The sequence below is a fragment of the Antrostomus carolinensis genome, unplaced genomic scaffold (assembly GCF_000700745.2).
Source record: "Antrostomus carolinensis isolate BGI_N321 unplaced genomic scaffold, ASM70074v2 scaffold30915, whole genome shotgun sequence".
Lineage (NCBI taxonomy): Eukaryota > Metazoa > Chordata > Aves > Caprimulgiformes > Caprimulgidae > Antrostomus > Antrostomus carolinensis.
The window spans coordinates 4,651-21,240 of NW_010316208.1; the positions used below are offsets into that span (position 1 = coordinate 4,651).

Genomic DNA, 16,590 nt, shown 5'->3' on the forward strand with positions numbered 1-16,590 from the left:
CTAGCTGCTGGAAGTGATGTGGGAAAGGAACAGAAGGAATTAGGCACCGAAACCCTGGGAAAAAGGGATGTTATAAATAGCTTCACTAATTCCCAGAGAGGAAAATTGTTCCATTAAATCTGCTGTGGTGTTTTGATGGAGAAGGATACGGGACCGTTGTCGGTCCCACAGTGGCTTGTGAGCGGAGCTTCACTTCAGATCAGCCGCCTCCCGTCAGGACACGGTGCCACGCCGCCCCACGCGCCTGCTCATTGCACTGGAGACGAGCTTGAGTTCTGTCTCCTCACCCTGAAATTAATTCTAGCTACCCGAGAAGTGGCTGAACCCATTTTTGGAGTTGTCAGTGGGTCTGGATTCCCTTCACATCAGGAGAGCCAGACTCCTAGCAGCGAGGGGTTCAGACAAAGTTAGTTCTTAGGCTGGCGGAAGGGGAGCGGGGAAGGGAAATATGATGAGGAAAAAAATGCAGCTACCTACAGCCTGCCCACATCCTAAACCAGCTATTGCCCCCTCCTCCATACCCTGTCCACAAAGAAAAAAAAAAGTGTCAGAAAAATCTGCCACAGACTTTTGACTTTGGACAAAGTCTAAATGATAAATGTGGGCGTCACGGCAAGAAACAGCTGAAAAGCTTCTTCCTGTATTAACACCTAAATACAGACCCCTAGCTAGCTGTAGGCTGCTTTTTCAATTAAACAGGCCTCTAGACAGTGCAAATGGTCAATGTTTAATGCATTAATGAAACGGGCTTTCCAGCTGAAAATAAACCCCGCTTCCTGACAATTTCTGTTGCTCTTAATCTCCAGCAGAAATTGAGATGGCAATTTAAGCAGCTACGCTACCTCGCTCTTTACGGTGTCGGCGAACAGATGCGACTGCGAAACCCTGCAGCAGCAACTCGACATCAGTCCAGCAAGCAGCTACTAAGCAGAAGGCAAAAAAGCTGCACAAAGGGGATTCTGCGGTGAGGAAACAGCTGTGGTGTGAAGTAGTGTAATGAAATTCTTTGAAACAAAAGGCATGTTAAATATTTGATGCACAAAGGAGACAGAGAACATGTAAGCAAAGCTTTTAAGTATACAGTATGTCTTCTTCCAATGGTTACTATAATGATCACACAAGTTTGCAAGTTAAAAATGCCTTGCTTATTAATTAAAATTAAGACTAAACCTATAATTTTTTTGTCTGTGAAAGTGACTGCAGCCTATCTATACCCTGGGTGTTGAATATGAAGATTTCGACTATCGGTTGGTTCAGGTGCTCGGTTCATGGGAGGCCGATGGACTTTTCCCAGCACGGCCATGCTCTGATCTCTGAAGCAGGACTGCTGGAAGTCCCCGCTTAGGTAATCCATGGTCTGCATCACATTATTCTGGCTGGATGGGCCAGCTCCAGCTCTGTAATGAGTTCCTCCTGCACAATCTAGCGGTGCTCCTGCTGGCTGTCCCCCGTGGAAAGGCATGGCAAGGTCCTGGGACCCAGAGCTGTCACTGTTGGGTGTGGGCAGAATGTTATTCCAGATGGGCTGGAAATAGTGCCCGTTGGTGTATGGCAAGGGTCCCTGCAACCCGTTCACAGGTGGAGAAGGTGTAGGCTTCTCGATGGGGGGCTTCAAGCTGAACGACTGGCCCATGCACAGTTCTTGAGGGTAGTTTGAAGTTTTGCCAGGAAAACTCTGCCCTGCAATCTCTCTCTGAGGGTGCTTTCCTGCGAGTCCAGCAGGCCCAGCAGCATCCCCACACATTTGCTGCAGATGTGCAAGCTGGTGCTGGTTCCACGCAACCGATTTGATTTCGTTCTGGTAGGCGGGTGGCACCCTGTTAATATTCACCATGGGCACATTAACAGAGGCAGGAGGAATAGCAGCAGCAGCATGATCTACAGGGTTTACTACACAGGAAGGCATGGGTGTAGGGACATTGTGAGTAGATACCCTGGTACTTGCATTGATAAGCAGGTTGCGACTTATAGGGCTGGGGTTTGCGATCTGTCCCTCACATACTGAGGTAGTGCTAATGCCAGCTCTGGCCTGGCAGAACTGGTTAATCTGGTGCACAATGCTGCTCAGGTCCGGTGGCTGGTTCTGCTGCAGGGTGGCAGCCATAGAAAGGGGAATGGTTGAGGTAGACACGGTCACATTCGGCGGCGCATCTGCATCCGGCATCTTTCTGCTTCCATGTAAACCCGGCTGCAGCAAAGGATTCGGCGGGTGCTGCAGAGTCTGGTGTGCCATGGTCTGAGGATGCTGCAAGCCCTGCGGCTGCTGCATATTCTGAGGGTGCGGCAGCGTCTGCGGCTGCGGGATCCCCTGAGGGTGCGGTAAGCTTTGTGGCTGTGGTATACCCTGAGGGTGCTGCAAAGTCTGTGGCTGCGGTATGCTCTGGGGGTGCGGTAAAGTCTGTGCATGCTGGAGAGCCTGCTGGCGAGCAAGCGCCTGGGGGTGGGTTAAAGTGCTAGGTGCAACGTATGGTGTGGAAGGGGGATTCATCATCGCTTCCGGCAGCAGACGCGTGCGTGTCCCGTCAAAGTCTTTGATAATTCCTTTTGCTGGAGATTTGACTATCGCCAGGAGGCCTGTTTTTGTGGTGGCCTGAGACGGGTAGGGACTGTACCTCTGGCCCGAAGTATCAAGTCCGTTCACAGTACGGCGTATGTGTTTCCTCTGGGGAACCTTGACGCTGTTTGGAAAAATCTTTATAGTCAGTGGATTGTTGGCGACCTTCTTAGCATAAGCATCCAATTCTGCTGGGGTAGGATACTGTGCAGATCTCATTTTCTGTGTAGTGTCCCCTGTGGAGAAAGGAAATTCGTCAGTACCGAGTCTGGTAATCAAGGGATCAACCCCAGGGCAAAAGACAGTTGCACAACAAGGGTAGAAAAATCTCCAAGGAATCAAGAGGCAAGAACTTCATCTTCCCAGACCAGCAGATTGTGTACCAGATACCACATTCCCTTTATTACCTGGTGACCAACACAACCCCCAGTTCAGCTTAAGGCAAGACCTGCCATGGGGAGCAAAACGAAACGGGTGTTTTCATCAGAGTGTGTTTACAGTTGGACAAAAACAGGTGACATGCTATAAACATCAGACTGTCTCCAGCTTGAGATATTTCTTACAGCTTGCAGTGGTGGGCTAGTTTCTATTCTCTTTATTTAAGGCTGCCTCCCCATTGCTCTTCAAGCCATTCTCAGTACCTTTACTGTGCAGTTCAAAATCAGAAAGTTATGAATTAAACATTAAACCCGTGTAATGCTGAGGTGGGAACCATACGAAGCACTTCAGCTCAAGCCTCCATTTACATCCGAGTTCTTTTCCAGATGCTGACATCTGAAAGCACTTTGAGTGTCTTTTTGTCCATTAGGAAGCCCTTATCAGTCCAAGTTCAGCAAATGGAAGGAAGCTACACGTGCATTCTTTTATGGCTTTTGCAATTATTTCTTCAGCTGAATTTTCAGTGTGGCACCTTGCTAACTTCAGCATCCTACTATCACCCAGCAAAATTACGTAATTACCTCACAAGATTAAAAACATGCTACTTCCCAGACACAGACAAAAAGACTTCTGGAGACAGGGGTGTGGTTTCACATACTCCAATTTACCAGACACCTAACCAGCCCACAAGCTTGAATTGCTTCTGGAAAGAACTTCAGAAATCTAGGGAAATGCTTGTGCCTCTCTTGCTATAATCATATTCCAAGCAGAGAGTTGGGTTGTTCCCCTACCACAGCTCTGCTGCTTAACTCCTATGGGACCACTGCTTTAAAAGTGATTTTATAATCTTCAAATAATAGCTTGCAGCTTTGACAATCTGATTTTGCTTTTGCTTGATTTTTTCCCCTCTACCTTGTAAACGATTTACTGGAAAAGAAACACTTGTCCTTTTTGCTAAATTTTTCAGCGCCCCCTTGTCATCTGCTGCTGGGCTGAAAGAACAGGGAAAGTGGTGGCAAGCTCCTCCAGAGCCTGAGAGCACCCCAGCCCCAAAATTGGCCCTCTGAGCCAAGGAAATCTAATCCTCCAGTAAAGAGCTTGATGCTCCTAGGCAAACAGCCCTCCCTCTTGAAAATCCATCTCTGATTCTTTTAAGCAAATTGCCTCCAAAAGGCTCCTGAATGCAGCTCCATTCTGAGTACCAGCCATCTCCCTCTCTGCATCCTGCAGCTCCCAGTCTTCACAGGTGAGGTGAGGGAGAGCAATACCTAAGTACCTCTAAGAGCACTCACTTGCAGAAAGTAAGGGCCAGAAAATGGAAAACAGGAGACATATCAAAAGAAAGGATAATTACAGAAATATTAAAAACATCTTTTGTGACATGAGAAGCTTTGCAAGCAGGCTGTCTTGTGTCTCTAGCACAACAGGTACCATAGTGCTGGTAATGGTCTTACTCTCTGCACTGTCCAAACACTGGCACGTACCACCCCTTTCTCTTAATCAAAGGAAATGCTCATTTGATATTAACCCAAACATCCTCTCTGCTCATATCCCTGCTCCTGCCGCTGGTGGTTTGTATCCATCCTTTTTGAGTGAGCTGCTGTGCTCATGACAGAGAGAAGAGGCTCCAAACGGATTTGCCAATACTACCTTTCCTCAACAGCCAAGGCCTTCATGAGCTTCCCAACCTTTATTTTTTGCATTGCTCATGCTTGTTATGTTTCTTCCCCAAGAGATGTCCCTTGCAACTCACCATGGATCAGAGAAGAACTATCAACAATGGACAAAGGAATCCACTCCTGACTGTATTATGTTTTATGTTACAGTTACGGCCACTGTCACATGAAGCTTTTATTTTCAGATGAAAAATTAAGTAGATATTTTAAGACACCTTTACCATCAAAATTTCCCAGGCTGGTTTACATTTCTATAGGCATATCAGCAAATTAGGTGGTAGATATAAAAACTGAACAGACACACTAAATATTCTTTTACCCAAGCATCTATTTTTCTGTTACACGGGAACTGTGATGGAAGCTTTTAGAAAGGAACTAAACCAGCAATGTTTGAACAGGCTGCGGCTATCAGTTACAACACATCTGTAATCCCACATCTGGATGAACTCCTTCCTCTGATGAGACAAAATAAGTCCTCAGTCAAACTGAAATGAGGCACCAACATCAAGTCTGGCATCCTACTAAATGGCAAACCATCTTCTAAATACCTTAGACAGGATCTTCTGAAACCAAGGACCATCTCACACAGAGCCTGTTCTGCTTAGAGCTAAGATTATGTTCCTTTTACTATGGACTAACTCAGCCATTCGACTTGTGCTTGATCAAGGTGATGTATTTCTGAGTGCCCTAACGTGCTGCTTAAAATGTGCTTTGCTAGTAATTCCACAGGCAAGATTCAATGACTGGAGTAATTAAGACAATTAATAAAAATGAGGAGAAAGGAGAAAAGCATTATAGGACGATCAAGAGTCGGAATATCCCATATAAATATCCTAGAAACTAGTACATTAGGTCTGGTTACTAAGTGAATGGAAAACCAGCTAGAATAGACCAAAAAGAAAATGCTGGTATGAGAACACCAGAAGTGCAAGAATTCTGGATCAGGCTATAAAATGATGAGGAAGATGGCAGATGAACAAGCTGCATTAAGAAAACAATGGGACGAGCTCCACAAAGTTACCTAACGGTAAATGCAAGGCAGAACACTCTTGTTGAAAAGTAATTATTTCATGTTTACTAGAACATAAAGCTGTGCATATGAGCAATTACCCCAATAAATTGGTGAGCTGCAAGTTCACACTCTCGTTAATCCTGTGGCAACCAATTCCATCTGGTCACGTTCCCGTGCGCGTCTCACCGCTGGAGCTATTTTTATCATGAAATGAAATATATTTTCTGCCTCACCTCAGCACTAATATAACATCTTTTAAGTGCATTTCACATTAAGGCTTTAAAACACACTGCTTTTAAAAATGCCTACGGTTAAATTTTCATTAACATTAAACAAAATACAAACAGGCCTTCAGGATTCCTACCCTCACGAGAGAATCTGTGTTGGGACACGTGAAAAACAGCTGTGCTCATCTTCTGCATAAAAATTTCAACTGCAGTAGTTTCTCTACAGGCTTTATAGAAGGAGCCCTCACCCCTAGAAAGGACTTGATCTTAGCCAATTTCCTCATATTCAGTTCCAACCTGCTCATCTCCCTTTTGCATCACCCATTCCTCAAAAAACAAACAACCCCCCCCCCCAAAACCCACCCAAAAAACCCCAAACCAAAAAAAAAAAAAGCCCAAACAAAAAAAAAAAAAACAAACAAAAAAAAAAAACTCTCCAAGAAGCACCTTTCACCTTGACTTTGTGCCACTGTCACAAAAAAATCACCTTTTTTTCTCCCCAGCCCAACAGCCCTGCCACTATGTCCAACAGTGGCTGCAGACACTGTCCAAATGATCTTGCCTCAAGTATCCCAATTAATTGGTCAGGTTTATACTGGAGTCACTGGGAAGAAGGAGAGAATATCAACATGGAGTCAGTGAGAAATCACCTGTGTGGATAAGGATGAATTTCAGGTTTAGCCTTTCCTGTGATGCAGGTTGGAATTCAAAGAAAAATACCGAAACTGGAAGTGTTTCAGTTTCTAAAGGAAACTAAAGGAAAATATATGTGCATACTAATCTACAAAAACTCCTACTGCACAGACCACCTTTAAGAAAAATGCCTCTTACTTGAAAGTGAAGAAGAAAAAAAAAAGATAATTGTGCTAATGTGGATTTTTAAGCATTAATAAAAAGTCTGATCCAGAAAACTACACTTAAAAATTATTAAAGCAAACATCGTAAGCCTAAGTAAAGACTATCATGTGGAGTTCTGCACCTTTTATAAAAGCAATGGCACTATTATTAAAGCCAATTTCCAACCCCCCACCAAAAGTCACAAGTCACCGTTCATTAAAAATGCTCATTAACTCAGCTTTCCTTTGGCCAAGGGCTAAACTGCTTGTGCATACACAGAACGGAGAGAAACGCACCAATTAATCTTACACACATCTGCAGCAGGGGTGAGCAAGGTCTGTATGAGCAGCTTCATTTTCCATATAAATCAGAATAAACTGGAACAGCTGAGCATTACCACTGCCAGCCAGTGCCTGCCAGCTACTTTATGTCCTAAATTCTTTTAAATGCAGTACCCGAAGCTCTTGGCTAAGCAGGATACAGCAATGCTTTCAGCATGGGGATAAGCAGTTCTCAGAAACAGCACCAGGTACCATCAGGCAAAGAAACTGCCCACATACCAGCACGCTGCCTCGTAAACATGTAATTAGTAAACATCTGATTTAAGCACAGCTACCCTCACATGAACCTCAACAATTTGCTTTCAGAACTAAGCTTCCCGAGCCACCAAAGAAACTTTAGGTAATGCAAGGACCTAGGCATTTTCTCACCACAACAGCCTACCTTTTGAAAAAGCATGTTTTGGTCAGCAAAGCTCAAACTGGAAATGGAAAAGAGAAAGGAGGGGAATGTCCAGCTTCATGTCATCTAAGGAAATCCTTTTGTGAGAAAAGATTTTTTACTATTGCCAAAAGTGTCATTACAATTACCAAGCCCGTGGAGTTAATAAATGTACGTGCTGGGGGGGAGCACACATGCCTACGTGAACAGCATCATTCACTTCTGTCAGGACCAAGACTTTGATGATGAACACGAGCAGACAGTGTGCGCTTGCAGCCCAGAAGGCGAACCGTATCCTGGGCTGCATCAAGAGAAGCGTGACCAGCAGGTTGAGGGAGGTGATTCTGCCCCTCTACTCCGCTCTTGTAAGGCCCCACCTGGAATACTGCGTCCAGTTCTGGAGCCCCCATCACAAGAGAGACATGGACCAGTTAGAACAAGTCCAGGGAAGGGCCGCCAGGATGATCCGTGGGCTGGAGCACCTCCCCTATGAAGACAAGCTGAAATAGTTGGGGCTGTTCAGCTGGAAAAAGAGAAGGCTCCAGGGAGATCTTACAGCGGCCTCCCAGTACCTGAAGGGGCTACAAGAAAGCTGGGGAGGGACTTTTCATAAGGGCAACTAATGACAGAACAAGGGGAAATGGGTTTAAACTGAAAGAGGGGAGGTTTAGATTAGATATTAGGAAGAAGTTCTTCACTGTGAGGGTGGTGAGACACTGGAACAGGTTGCCCAAGGAAGTTGTGGATGTCCCCTCCCTGGAAGTGTTGAAGGCCAGGCTGGATGAGGCTTTGAGCAACCTGGTCTAGTGGAAGGTGTCCCTGCTGATGGCAGGGGGGTTGGAACTGGATGAGCTTTAAGGTCCCTTCCAATCCAAACCATTCTATGATTCTATGATGTCACCCTTAATTGCAAAATTATCTTACCTATTTTCAGTAGCACCACAAGTCTTAACATCAGAACAATTTTAGCTATAACTGGACTGTAAATTACTTGGTTTTAAAGAGGAACGAGTGCATCAAACTGAGGGTACGGAGATCTCCCAATGCACGTTGCAAATACAAGAGACAGGTCACAACCCAAAGAACCAAGCACACAGATGTTATGTAGAAAACTTGGTATTTCTGAAATTTCAGCTGAACAATCAACGTGCAACTTCAGTTATTAAAGAGGAGAAACAGAGTAAGATTTTTAAAAATCTCTAGCCAGTAAACTTATGTTCCCAAGTGTAAGTTGTTCTTAAAAATACTAGCACAACTATCAAAAAAAATGACTGAAGTTATCAAAAAAGAATTATCAGAGTACTCTGCAGACGTATTTTCAGAGGCACCAAAGAGACATCAGAAAGAAGATGGAAACTTTGAACTTTAGTAATGTGGGCTATTATATCACTAATATTTGCAGTACATGCCCCAGGTATGTAGAACAACAGAGCTGCTGACCTCAAAAGGTTTGCATTAGCCTAATCCAACTTTTATTGGTGTGTATGAGTAATTAAACAAATGGAAGTGAAAAAAAGAGTCAGGAAAAAGGTGCGTTAAGAAGCAAGTCAGCTAGCACACTTTTAGCACAAAATGTTTTCAGCAAAGAGGCACGAATCTCACAGAAACCTCGCTTGCATTTCGTCTTGCTGTGGTTAAAATTAACCTTTATAAAGCCAGGAAGGGGGGAGAGCTTGCTGCACACACCTGAACCTCCACAGCCATTTCTCAGAGCCATTATTGACGGCTGCCTTGAAGGCATAACAAAAGAAAGACTCTCACATTAAATAGTTTTTCCACTGTATCCTAAATGTTTATGTCACAGCTGTACCAGAGCCAGATTTAACAGTTAACCACATCCTGCAGACAAAACGTCACTCACATTTCTGAAGTCCAGTGTTCATCTGCGTGTAAGAAAGAAGCTGAAAGGAGAGGTCACCTGGTCCTGGCAGACAGGCCAGCATGGCAGACAGGTACTAACACAACATGGGGCATTCACTCCTCTGCACACTGCAACAACAGAGAGACAATTCAAAGTTATAATACAAGGAGGAACAGAGAAAAGAAAGCGGCAAAGAGCCATCCTTGGGTGAAGGTCTGACCAAGCACAGATGTGCGACCGCTGCTCCAGCCCTTACTCCATCTCGTAACAGCAACGGAAATACTTCAAGAAGTGGGTCATCAGCAGGGTTAAAACTAAACCAGCCGTCTCGCTCTCCTCTGCTGCTTGACACACAGAGGATAGTCCATAACTCTGTCCTCGGATTTCAAAGGTGGTTGGTTAGGAATGGTAAAGAAACCACCATCATTCATTTTACTATATATTGAAATGTGCTGGCTATCTACCAGCTATAGCCAAAGCAAGTCCTCTGGAGAAATCCTGTCAGCTGCTCTTTTACGTTTAATAAAAAGGCATGGCATGCATAAATGGAAGGCAAAGAATGCAGCACTCTGCCTTGTGGCAAGATTAAGCTGCATGCTACAGCTTGTAATTTCTGTGGTCCATTAGGCTGGAAGATGAATGGCTACAACTTCCTCATTTCATAGGAGACTCGCTAACCCGCACGGCCCTGGGTTAGACAAACAGCAAGACATGCCTCCTGCACAAAGGAGCTGCAGAGGTGCCACCACCCTCTCCTGCAGAGGTTCAGCGTTTATGAAATCAAACCTCAAAATGAATGCACAGAGCACTAAAGCTCTTTATATATAAACACTGCACAGCTACCCTCAAATCCCATCATCGCGTACAGGCGCACGGGAGGTTTCCAGCAACAAAGCTAACCCAGGCTCAAAGTCTCCCAACATAACCAGGATTACAGAGAGAAATCTGAGTTGGAACAAAGTCTCTAGAAGTCACCTGGTCCGAGGCCCTGCTCAAATCCAAGCTGGAGAAATCAGTTGACTTCTCCTCCTTGCCCAGATCTCCACAAGCATCAGTGCTGCTATACAGGGAGTGCTTTTGCCAAAACACCTAAGGAGCAGCTAGAAAGGGCTTGGGGCTCATTATATGGCCCCCAAAACATGGGAAGAGTTGAAGGCTTCAAAAGTTATAGGCTGGTTTAGTTTCAGCCGCTGTTTCAAGACCCCAATTGGTCTTGAAACAACAACTGGGGAAGCATTCAAAGATCAAGCAGAAAGCTCAAGACTGGCACGAGAAGCCACGGCCACAGAAACCCCACAGAGGCCACTTCTGAAAGAGTCACACTGTCGAGGACCGCGTAAGCGATGTGAATGAAACCTCTGGATGACACCCAATACAGCAACATCAGCGCTGTGCCCTGGATAGCACTGCTGCCTTCCTGCTCCAGAAAGCTCCAAAAGCAGATTTATTTTCTGCAGGAACGTTTTAAAGACTTTAATTTGAAACCTAACCTCTGACCACCGTCACAAGTCAGACCAGACCGCCCAAGGAGCGTCTGCACCAACACAGTGAACAGCACGGACTTACCCACAGCACAGCAATTACTCACTGTGTGTAATTCATTAGCTCCATGTTTGTGTGCATCTCCTCAGTTCAACACGCAAAGGCTGATTAAACCAACGGCCCAGAAATCTCATACAAATAGTAATTCATGAAAACTTCTGCACCTTCACTGTGCAAGCGGTCTCAAAAGTTGACTGAGTCTTGTTGAGCGAGCCTGTTGGGTGCCACTGTGACTAACAATTAAAAATAATTTTGGACACTGAATATTAGCTTGACAACTCCATGCTCTTGCCCATTCACCCCACCCACTCAGAGTAACAGCAACTCGGTGCCGTGAGAAACAAACACAGGACCTCACCAAGCCGCAGGGTTGATAGCACAACCACCAAGAGAACAAGTTTACATTCATTCTTCATTTCATCCCTAGGAGATAGTAATGATCTGCACTACTATATACTGTAAGTTGAAGATTTGTAGTTGTACAACCTTGTAAAAAAGGTTGAAACCTGAATTTTCTTCTCACCCCCTGTAGCAGGTGGAGTTCTTGGAGTCTTTCAGAAGGTGTTCAGAAATGATGATTGAAGACCTGTCACACACACAAAGGAACTGCTTTAGGATCTGAAGTCACTCAACCTTTATAGATGAGATTTGATCATGACTGTAAGTATGCAGTGTTGAGAGAAAATCTGCAAACAGCCTGTGGGCAGCAGTTTCTTGCCCCAAATTATACCCAGCAAGACCAAAAAGGCAAAACAAGAATCCAGCTCCTTTTAATCAGAAGACAAAACCACTTGTGAGTTGCCAGAGCTTTACCTGAGTAAGCAACAGAAACACTCAGAGTCAGAAAAAAAAATAATAATTGTGTTTTCCTTTTTTCTTCATTTCATCAACTTCAGAAGACTGGCAAAAGCAAGACCTATTTCTCAGTGAAAAGCAAACAAAATTAAGAAGCTTCACTGTAATCAGAAAGCCACAAGATCACACCATTCACCGAAGCATCTACCTTTCACTCCAGCAACGTCTGATGGCAGCCCAGGATTACATCCCATCCCTGCACGGCCACAGGAGCACGGTGTCTAAAACATGACCGAACCGATGGCAAGTTTACGTGCAGCCCCGGAGGAGAGCGAAGCGCTCTGCAGTGCAGCACTGCGCTCAACGCGCTCTGTGACTGAACAAGTAGTGTTTCTGACAGCGAGATATGCGGAGGGTTTGCTCACCTGCTCCGTCACCAGCGTTCATTACAGCCTGAACGTTGTGACTCTTGGAGTATAAACCCCTCGCCGAAGTGCCACGGAGAGGCTCAGCGCCGCGCACGCGGCAATAAACAGGATAATGGCACATTAGGAGAGAGAACAAGTGATTAAGAGTGGTCACAGCGTTCAATTCAGAATAGCCAGGCTCCTGCGATAAGACAGCAGTATTTCCTTGAAGGTCAAAACATGTATTTACAGAAGCTTTAGCTCCAATACAGAGAATAATGTTTTAGAGAGGGCTATAAAGGCAAGTTGTTCCCGCAGGCAGATAATCATTTCAGGCAATGCCAAAGGTTCAGAAAAGACTGGGGTGGCAATAATCATTTTAAAGGAAATACTGGACTTACAAAAATCATTTTAAGTAGAAGCATACAATCATTCTTTTAGCTTGATTTGCAATAACCAAATTGATGCCATCGAGGTCACTGCTGAGCATTAAAAAAAGAAATTCAGACTTACATAGAATTGCTGACCATACCTCCATTGCTGAATTCCATATTATAATTAAAATCCTGCTCCCATTTTTGCTCTTTATGAAATTGATATAGTTTTTCAAAATCAAGATCTCAGTAGATGAAAACAAATGCATTTGAAATATCTTTGCAAACAAGTCTGTTTATTTTTTGTTAGAAATTAATTAACATTTATTCTGTTTGAGATGCTCAGCACCTGACTACTCCTTTCTGCCCTGACTGATCTTCAGCATGAGCTAACGCAGACAAACTCCAACACACCACCCAGCTAAAATGAACTGAAATCCCCCACATGGACTGGATTTGGGATTGATATGAGCATTAATGGTTGCTCCAAGGTGCCATTACACACAGTCTCCGGTTGGCAGCGCAGGGCCCTGACACAAAGGCAGCTGAGCCCATCATCCCCTCCTGCGCTCAGCTTTATTGCTTCTAATTAGTCCAGAGTGGGAGATAAACTGAACTTGGCACATTAAGACTTCTCACCAGCAGACTTGGCTCCACAGCAGCAACTTGTGTGGGCACCAGCACCTGCAAAGCTCAACGTGGGGCTGCTGCCCCAGCTCCTCCAAGGATGGGTGGTGTGTTACTGGGAGAACTGGAAAGGACACAGTGAATCAGGAACCCAGGGGGGTTTTGCACTGTACCAGGCTCAGTAACTCTTTCATCTGAACCAGCAAACTGGAGAGTAAACTGACCAGGAGGCTTTGGCACCCAGCTATAGAGGGCAGCTGTAAACCCCTTACCTTTACAGTTTGTATTTTAAACTGATTCTGTATACTGCCAAACACAGTGTAACGAGCTCTGTCTTGAAAATATATATATATGAAAAGATAAAATACATTTCTAGAGGAAAAGAATCATTACATTGGAATAAATAAATAAATACTCGCCTTTGAAGTGATTTTAATCTAATGTGGCTGCAGGATATAATCTTAACAGCGCACGTACTGCAGGATGCTCTATGAAATAGTTAGCAGGTTTAGACACATGAACAGATTTTTCTTCTCCTAAGATGTATTAATAATTAAATCAAAGCATGTTAAGCCTAAGAGGGATTTGCAGTGCTTGGGATTTGGGGGTAACTGTCACATCCCCACAATGACTGTTACTTTCAGTCTTACCTGTGTATCAGAGTGCTTTTTGGTCCGGGCAGCAGAGTGTCCCCTGCACTGATTTCAGAGTAAGTCCTGTCACCACCAAGGCTCACCGGGTAGGATGGAGGAACTCACCTCCACCCATTGCCCAGGGACACCCTCCTTGTAGAGCTAAGAATCAGTTCCAGTAAAACTTAACACGAATTTGCCTTTCTGGACTAAAAATATATAGTATTTCCTGGCTAATATTCAAAGATTAGTATTGCCTCTGCCAGACCCAGCTCTCCTCCAGCCAGGGGAGACTTTTACAAGCTAGAGTAAAACCTAGGTATAAAGCAACTCAGTACTACTAGGAAATTTCTAATACTCTAACACAACTTTATCATTATATAAACAGACCACATAGGTAGAGTTATTGCCAAGTTTTTAAATATGCCAGTCTCTGCAGTTCCCGAGAGGCCTTACAGGGTAAGTGCACAAAGGAAACACTCCCCACAAACCATCTCTGGCCAGTGAAATATGGGAAACTGAGCTGGTTTAGACAAAAAAAGTGAACTGGTGAAGTTTCCAGTTAAGTTCCTGAAAGTAAACACGCATGTTTGAAATTCCATGATTAAACTGCGGGTTTGTTCACAAAGCTCAGAGCTGAGAGGAAGCAGGAGCATCTACCCACACACAAAAGAAAAAGCTCCAAACTATTCCAAGTTTCCAGCACCCTGGGGTCCCATAAGCCGTGCGAGGGTTGTTAAGCGCTCGCGGCTGACTGATCCGCTTCGCTTCTCCTCGTTATTCACAAGGCAGCCCCGTGAAATTCCATAACCGCCGGCGGGATCTGCGGCAACCCCCAAGCGCACGCGGCACGTTCCAAGTCCAGCATACAGAAATGCTGCAAACAAAACCAAAAACTAACTCAGGTTGTGAAGTTTCCTCGGTACAAATGCCTGTAAGAGCTTGCCAGGAAACATAATTGGATTCGGGCCAATTTTCATGCTCCAAGAGAAACTCAGTGTCTCATTTACCCCCCGGCAAGCTGCTCAAAACCAAATGAGACTCATTCCTTTTCCTTCTCCCAAAGTAATCTAAAAATCTAGGGGTTTCAAAAATGTATTCATGTCAACTGCAGATGCTGACCCCCCCTCCTAACCTCAATGTTCAATACCATTCCTGCCGGTCAGCCGTGCCTCGCTTGACAGTGTCTAGACCGATCCCACAGGCTTCCTGCCTTTCTCCAGCCCTAAAACCCCCTTTATTCTTGGGCACTTACCAGAATGGCCCTTTCCCAGGACTGCTGAAGAGCCAGGAGATAAATCTTACCGTTTCCTGGAACAAAATTACCAAACTAGCACTGTATTCATCACTGGCCGGTATCACATCCTCTTAATGTTTTATAAATGGAAAACTGCAAAATAATGCGCAGAGAGGTAGTCTTTTGAAATGGCAATAAATCACAATAGCATCGAGCGTACTTGGGGATAAATAAATAGGAAGAGTGAACAATAGAAAGTCGCCTTTTGTAACGAGCAGAGTGCACCGTCAGCATCTGCCAGCTCAGGACCTTCTGGCTTTCTGCATTCAGGTGGACCTTTTGTAGAGCCCTGCAACAGTTTCCATCAAAATCAATTTTTGCTTCTTGCAGTTTAATTAACTATGATTTTGCTTGTAAACCATTTCACCTTTTAGGCTGACCTCCATTTATGTTACTCAGGCAACAAAATTCAATAGTTTGAAAGGGAAGGCAGAGAGAATGTAAATGTACATGGGAGAGGGGAGGGACCTGCTGCAGCTCAGCTCTGCTCCTCTCCTGGAGCTGGGATGGAAACGTTCAACAGGGAAGAAAATGAAGAAGCTTTGGAGTAACAACACTTAAATGGAATATAGTTCATATCACACTCCTCATGTCCAAAGGCTGCCACTAAAGGCTTCTAGGTGAGCAATTTTGAAGAGGATGTGGTACAGTAAAAAAAGCCAAGGTGGTGCCTGTCGGCTCCAGACGGGCAGGTATTGCCACATGTGACATCAGCCCCATCAAATTCACTCTCTGGATAAAGCAGCAGCAAGCTCAAGGTTATGATCTTGGAGTTTAAAAAGCCTTTTTTTAGGTCAGTCCCAAGAGATTATTTTAAAACACAGTACTAGGCATCTGCTGGAGAGTAGAACAGTTGGCTTTAATTGTAAGATGGATTTTTACATAGCTTCTGACCTTTCATCTAATTGAGGCCTAAAGAAAAAAAAAAAGAGGAAAAAATATACGTCACTTCAGTTATTAAAATCCATCAAGCTCAGACTTTAGCCTTGGGATAACCACAGCCAAAAAATTGACTTGCAAGTAATTATCACTGCTATCTGCAATAAAAGTTAATTGGACATAATTGAACTAAAGCCCTAATCTGAATGAAGCTGTTGCTGGCAAGAAGCCTGCTCCTGCCTGCACTTTGCAAATGAAACTGCTAGCAGTAAAATGGACAAACACCAGGCTGCTCTAAGTCTGCCCACTGCAAATCACAGCGCAATTCTGCAAACAGCTCGTTAGCTGGGCCAAGATAAAGCCATTAAGAGGGCCCATCCTCACCAAACACACCCTTGGACAATACTCAAACAGGGCGAAGGCGTAGAGTTTCAAAAACAATTTCAGTTTTACTGACCTCTTAATTACATGGACCGAAACATAAGATTCACGTCACGAGATGCTGGTTTCATCAGCCCCCGAACGCTGTAAATACCAGTACAAATAATGGACTTTTTGAGGACGTAAAGATACCCAACTCAAAAGGTTTTCAGTGCTGATAATTTAACCACCTTCACGCAGTTCAATAGCCTTTCCTGTTTTAGGAGCAGCTTCTTTCATCTCTGCAGCAGAGCAGACAATTAGCTGCTTTTTGTGCTCAGCCCATGCAGGTGGCTGGGGGAAGGGAGCGTTCAACTCAATTCCTGCTATGATTCGTCCATTTATATTTTGC

At 44.5% G+C, this 16,590-nt stretch overlaps 1 protein-coding gene across 1 annotated transcript; it reads right to left on the reverse strand.

The window, feature by feature from the left end:
- Window positions 1-1,204: 1,204 nt before the first annotated feature.
- FAM222B (family with sequence similarity 222 member B) lies at window positions 1,205-9,393 on the reverse strand. Its single transcript, XM_010168220.2, has 2 exons — window positions 9,266-9,393; window positions 1,205-2,790 (listed from the first exon to the last, which is right to left on the reverse strand). The coding sequence occupies exons 1-2, from the start codon at window positions 9,345-9,347 to the stop codon at window positions 1,205-1,207; spliced, it is 1,668 nt and encodes a 555-aa protein (XP_010166522.1). The 5' UTR covers window positions 9,348-9,393.
- Window positions 9,394-16,590: the final 7,197 nt, after the last annotated feature.

Excerpts from the sequence above, each read along its gene's own strand:
- FAM222B (XM_010168220.2), bottom strand. The coding sequence starts at position 9,347 with ATGCTGGCCTGTCTGCCAGGACCAGGTGACCTCTCCTTTCAGCTTCTT. Across the intron at positions 2,791-9,265 it reads GAACACTGGACTTCAGAAAT|GGGACACTACACAGAAAATG; the intron begins GTGAGTGACGTT and ends CTTTCTCCACAG.